This window comes from Condylura cristata, unplaced genomic scaffold (assembly GCF_000260355.1).
Source record: "Condylura cristata isolate star-nosed mole 26May11 unplaced genomic scaffold, ConCri1.0 scaffold00029, whole genome shotgun sequence".
NCBI lineage: Eukaryota > Metazoa > Chordata > Mammalia > Eulipotyphla > Talpidae > Condylura > Condylura cristata.
In genome coordinates this window covers 25,341,314-25,347,957 of record NW_004567130.1, presented here as the reverse complement: position 1 = coordinate 25,347,957, position 6,644 = coordinate 25,341,314, and the positions used below count along the sequence as shown (strand labels likewise).

At 39.3% G+C, this 6,644-nt stretch overlaps 1 protein-coding gene across 1 annotated transcript in view; it reads left to right on the top strand.

Moving 5' to 3' along the window:
* The window catches only part of FMN2 (formin 2), a 108,923-nt gene that overhangs the window by 18,164 nt on the left and 84,115 nt on the right, over nucleotides 1-6,644 (top strand). The window contains exons 2-3 of the mRNA XM_012730879.1: nucleotides 3,500-3,650; nucleotides 5,744-5,793. Of these exons, the coding sequence (XP_012586333.1) occupies nucleotides 3,500-3,650; nucleotides 5,744-5,793 (201 nt within the window). The remainder of the gene's footprint in view (nucleotides 1-3,499; nucleotides 3,651-5,743; nucleotides 5,794-6,644) is intronic.

Below are 6,644 nucleotides of genomic sequence, written 5' to 3'. Positions count from 1 at the left end.
GATCCTGATGGACTAAGCCATGGTAAGAAAAGTGATACACTTTTGTGGTGGGACGGACTCATGAACAATAGAGGTGGTACCAGGACCTGTCTCCAGCAAAGGTGAGCAAAGGTTTTGAACAAGAAGATGGAATTTGAACATCTGTAGGTTGGTAGAATCACTGAAGAAATGATATGTGTTAGGTCAATAATGCAAGTGTTAATTAGCTGAGTAAAAAACATATAGGAAAGATGAGAGGAAGAAAAATAAGTTTTAGAATAAAAAATTTTATTTTACTACCTGAGAAGTTTTTTGTAAACATTAGAAAGAGAACAACGAAACTTTCAATTTAAAGTTTGTTGACTCATTTGTACTTGCTGAAAACTAGAAAATGAAAATTAAAATATTTTTGTTGATAGAAGACCTGTAATTTAACTTTATAAACTTTGTAATTCTGTGCTATTGGCTAAAACTTTACCCATCTCCTGAAGCTGTAGATATGTAGATAGCTTCAATTACAGCTTGTCAAAATGTATCTGAAGTAAAGTAATTATTCGCAGTTAATTACTTCTCAAAGCTGAAGTATGTGTGTCATAGTAAGAAATCTGTGGGAGTGTGTGACTTCATTAAAGTGTTGCTTACTTAGTCATCGGTAATAGTTTAATGGGTTCCCTGAAATATTACTTATGAGCTTTGGTTATGATTATGCCCTACTGTACTAATGATTTATTTTTGCTTTTTGGGGCAGGAGTAAAGAACAATCTTCATTTTGGGCCACCTGAAGGTTAAAGTAGTGAATAGTTATAATGTTGTTATGCGTTTGACATTTTGGGGAAGGTTTTATAATTTTTAAGTTATTTATAGATTTCCCATAGTCATTGACTCCCTCCTCTGTTTGCTTGGTAGCTACTATAATACCAATAATTGGTCCTATTTTTTGACTAACTAAAAATGATCCTATTGAGGTAATACAATTTGCAACTATTATCTCATAATACATCATTTAGTAGAGGGAAAATAGAATTTTGAGATCAACATGTTCAAAATTAAAAAAGAGCCAGGGCTTATTTATATTTATTTATTCATTTTATTTGCAGGTTGTGTGCATAACTTTATAACTTTGGGGGTACAACTTCACTCCCTATATTCATACACTTCACTCACTCTCCATTAAAACCCCAGTGCCATTAATCTATACTTTACTTTCCTGATTCCTCCCTGTTCCTATTCCCCCGGGCAACCACTATATTTGAAATACATATATATATATGTATATATATATATATATATATATATCTATATATATATATAGACACACACACGTATATATATACAATTATTTTTTAAAAATTTGATCCTTATTTTGAGTTCTCTATATTCCAGATTAGTGCAATAATAATAAATAATAAATAAATCAAGACAAAGGTAAATGCCAAATGGTGTTCTTAGTGATTTCTACTTTGATATATTTTCTGAGACAAGGTTCATGTCCTAGTATATGATCGACTCTTGAGATTGTTCCATGAGCACTAGAGCCAAAACTGTATTCACTTCTTTTAGGAAGGAAAGCCTATCGTGGTAATTCCATCTCTTCTAACAGCTCATGTAAGACCCATATTTATTTTTTAATTTTCTCACTGGATGAACATTCCCCCTTTGTGTTAGTGTTGTGCTGTGGTCCCCTATAGTGATCGCATTTTTGTTGATGTTGTTTTAGAGCTGTTAATTGTTGCTTTATATAAAAGATGCTCCAGTGTTAGGTGCATAGATGTTGATAACTGTTATATATTGTATTTTGTGAATTATTACCTTCTTTATTACACAGTGTCCTTCTTTGTCCCCATTGCCTTTCTAGTTGAAAGTTTAGTTTATCTGTTATGAGAACAGTAGTTCCTCCTTTTCTCATTCAGTTATTAGCATGTATGATCTTACTCCAACCTATTATTTTTCGTTTATTTTTGCCTTTTGGTTTTAAACAGGCCTCTTGTAAACCAAGTATTGATGACGGAAACATCACGTGCATTGTCAGTGTATCTCTTTTTAGTGGTGAATTAGGCCATTCACTCTTGGGGTGGTTATTGATATGAACTGTTTATTCAGTCATTTTGGTTTTGGTTTATTTTTCTGTTATTTATTTTTCCATTTTTAGATAAGCCATTAATTTCACAAATGAAAAGCTATTTTTAATATTCAGTATGCTCAATAGCAAAGACTCTGATGTTGCTCAGTATGTGAATAGTTGAAAGTGATATCAGTAGCTGAACTGTGACCTTTTCTAATAGAATGCTAGCTTACTACTGGAGTCTGAAATCTCAGTTAATGAAATTGTCTGTCTCTTGTACCTTGCTTATATGCCGAAGAATATTTTATTAATTTCTTATAGAAATAGAAACACCTGCCCATTGGTTGACTCAGTTTCCTTTTTTGTTTCAACATAGTGATTATAGTAGTTTTACTTATTTTTTTTTTAAGATTTATTTACTTATGCATACAGAACTGGGGTACAGGCCAGAGGTGCAGGGGCGGTGAGAGGATTCACCAGAGACCAAGACAAAGTGGGAGCAGAACAGGCCAACTGACGAAGTACACTACTGAGGGGAGCAGCGGGCGGGTCAGGAGAGGTCTGCTGGGCCGTGTGGGTCAGCTCCCTGGCCGGGGATTGAACTCATGCGGAAGTGGCTGAAGCTTCTTAGTGCTGTGCTTTAACCTGCTGTGCCACTAGGGAGGGCCCTCATTTATTTTTTTTATGACTTCTCTCAAAACATTTCTAAAGGTTTTCTTCCTTTATATTGTTGTAGGCAAGGAAGATTTTATTGGCTGATGGTACTCAAGTATAGCCCGTTTTTTGACTTTGCCACAGTTTTTTTTTTTTTTTAAGATTTATTTATTTATGCATTACAGAATTGGGGTACAGGCCAGAGGTCCAGGGGTGGTGAGAGGATTCACCAGGGACAGAGTGGGGAGCAGGTCGGGCAGATCGATGAAGCACACTGCTGAGGGGAGCAGTGGGCGGTCAGGAGAGGTCTGCCGCGCCCTGTGGGTCACCTCCGGGGCGGGGATCAAATTCATGCTGAAGTGGCTGAAGCTTCTTAGTGCTGTGCTTTAACCTGCTGAGCCACCAGGGAGGGCCCTGCCACAAGTTTTTAAATTCAACTCCACCGAAGATGCTAATGCAGAAAATTCTTTGTGAGCGTCTGGATTTTTGTAACCTTATACTTCCCTGCAGGACCATGTGATATTCTGTCTACAACTAAAGAGGCTTAGAGCTTGCTATTACAAAGGAGTAGAGACAAGTCCGTAAAGAAAATGACCGACCGTGAATGAGTATTTATGTTCTGAATGCACATTGGATACTACAAAATGCTGTTTCATGTTTCACATATGTCCAGATGGATATCTTTACATACACACATCCCGTTTATATATTTATGATGGAAATGATGTCGCAATGTGCCAACAAGAAGAAATCATTTCTTTCCTGACTGAACGACTTAGCTGCACTTTTTATTTTTCAATTTAGCAAGACCAGCTGTACACCTGGGCCGCTGTCAGACAGCCCACACACTCCCTGGGTTCCAGAGCTGCTGCTGAAGGGCAGTTTCCCAGGCCGCCTGTTTGGGCTCCAGCTCAGCCTCCTGATGAAGAGCAGAGGCCCACGGAAGTTGGCACAGGTAGGTAGGACCTGGAAAGAAGTGTCCGGAAAGCGTGCCGCGCTTGCTGGGTAGTGAGTCTGAGTTTCTCTCCTAGGGGTCAGATTATGAGCTGCAGAACATTCCAGTAGAATCACTGGAAGACTTGCAAATTCGCAGACCTTTAATGCTTCTCCTTCAAGGTTGATGAGTTAGAATTCTGGGAAGTGAGACATTGGGGCTGATAATGTATTGTGTGTAGTAAAATTTAAGTCAAGTGAGAGATGTAAGGTGGTTTCTGCCCCATTGAAGACAATACGCAGACACTTTTCTTCAGAAAACTCAGTCCACACAGAAAGTGGGGTTCAACCCAGGTGGAGGAAATCACATTTTATAGGTTTGCGTGGATGCTGGCAGGGCCCTGGAGAAGGTGGTGAGATCTGTCAGCCTGGGCTGGGGCGCACTGAGCCTTTCAGGGTACCTGGCTGCCGTGTACCTCCCTAACATCCAGAGCCGCACCGAAAGAGAGGCAAGCTGGAAGTTCAGGAATAGGTTTTTAGAACTTTGTTTTTTTTCTTTTGAGATTTATTTTATTTATTTGTGCGTACAAGAACTGGTGCAGGGGTTAAAGTCTCAGACCTTTGTTGTTTACTGTCCTGGTAAGCGCGGGCATTCTTGTATGTCGGAGAGTTATAGCTTGATTTCTGAGGCCGGACTCTTGGTCAAGCTAGGAAACACTGTATTCGCTTAATGCCAAAACAGAACAAAAGTATTTGTGTTCTACCAGGTGATCCTTTGGTCTCTTCCTGAACTAGAAAGAGTTAAGAGACACTTTTCTGCATTTGCAGAAAGTCCCGGAACCCTGTGTCCTTGCATCTCTTGTGTTTGGGCGGGTTTGGCAGTAACTGTTGAACTGTTTTTGAGAGCAAAACTGCTCTGGCTTGTTTCGTGTGTGACTTGCATGCCGGCTGCGGTGTGACACGTGGGAGACCCATTGTAGGCTTCAGCTTGTTCAAATTCTTGTGGTATAAACCTTAGGATTCTCAGTTGAGAAATTCAGAGCACGGATAAGATACGTGGTTTTGAGACTGACCCATGGAGCACTGGGATTCCTGAATTATTTTTTATTATTTTTTAAAGATTTATTGATTTATTCATACAGAACTGGGGTACAGGCCAGAGTTCCGGAGGGTGAGAGGCTTCACCAAGGACAGAGTGGGGAGCAGAACAGGCAGATCAGTGAAGTCCACTGCTGAGGGGAGCAGCGGGCGGGTCAGGAGAGGTCTGCCGCGCCCTGGGGTCACCTCCGGGGCAGGCGGGGATCAAACTCTTGTGGAAGTGACTTTAGCTTCTTAGTGCTGAGCTTTAACCCGCTGCGCCACCAGGGAGGGCCCAAGTTCTTTTTATTTTTATGGTTTTTAAACTGCCGCTCAATCAATCTTCTCTTGGATGAAGCTGCCTCCTCAATTAAAATTCCTGGATTTGCAGTGATGGGAAACTCACGGGGATTACAATTGAGATGATGGGAAAAAAATGTACAAAATGATGTAAAAATAAACTTATAAAAAATAAAAATTGATATTTACCACTTAAAAGAATAAAATTCCTGGATTTGGTTATTCTTAAGGTTTTCTAGTATGAATTTACGACTTTCAAATGACAGGCTAATGGAGCAAGATTCCTTCAATCCTTTATTACTCAGTACCTCTTGGCAGGCGTGACATTGGTGTCAAAGGTAAATGGGCTAAGACATGTAAGACCTTAGCTTTCAAGATTAGCGAGTTGATGTCTGTCCTTTTACAGCCTTTAGCTATGTGTATATAGTCAGAGAACGTCTGACCATCTCTTTTCTGACACAACATGGACACTAACATTTGAGAAGAATAATCACGACCAAGGGGTAAGGGAGGGCATGAGGCTCTTCTGACTTTGAAAATAACAACATGAGTGTTATTCTTTGCATGTGTCATGTATACTGAAAAGTGTCTGTCTTCATCCGACACAAGTATGATTGGAAAATAAGTATGATTGGTACTTCTGGTTGAAAACATACGTTAGTTCATTTTATTTTCTGAACTAGGAAGTGGGAAAACTTTTTTCTAAGATATTGACTGTCTTCTTCCTTTTCAACCCAGAATCTGCTGTTTTGGAAACTCCAAAAAAATGTTCAGATGCTGTTCAGCAGGTAAGATCTTACGAGGAGGTTGAACGTGTTTCTTATTTGTTTTAATACTGTGGAGACTCTGATTTATGCTCCATCTGTCTGGTTATGTAGCCGCCACCTTTTTCTGAAGTCTGCAGGGGAATCTTGTCAGGAATAAAGGAATGGTGTAAGGGGGTGGTTTCTTTCCCTTAGACTTTCAAGGAAAACCAGTCTGGAAGTGGGGTAGCATTTCAGAAGTGGCATCATTCTGTATAAAACGAAACGTTTGGACATGGCAACTGATGGGTTCAGCAGGAAACGGGGCTCTTTCCTGACCTATGTGCCTGACTGAAATAACAAAGAGATTTTCCTAAAGTCACATCTTAAGTTGCTTTGGTGGCAGAAACATTGGTGTCTGTTTAATTTCCACAGAAAGTTTTCTGTTACCCAAGTAGCAATCTTCATCTTTTTTTTAATTTTGTACCAAAATGGATTTACTACAAAAAAACTACAATATAGAGAACATCTATATGGAACAGTAGCTGTGGGTATTGTTGCCCTTTTGGATATAAAACTATTTGTTTAACTTAGTTCTACATTAGCGCAACATTTTTGAAAATGCCTTAGTATTAGAGATAGCCAGTGAGAAGAGCATACCTGTCCTCAGATGTGGTCCATTACAAAGTGGGAAGCTCTTACCTCGGGCGTAGGCTCTGGGGGGTGCGTAAAAACATATTAGCTTTTCTGGGACATAGTGTTTACTTTGTAAAGTTAAATAAAATGGTGATAAAAAATAATGTAATAGTTTATCTTTACATCATTTTGTGCTCTTTTCCATTTTAGTTGTAGTCCCTGGGGGCTTCCCATCACCAAATCACCCATGTGCCATCACC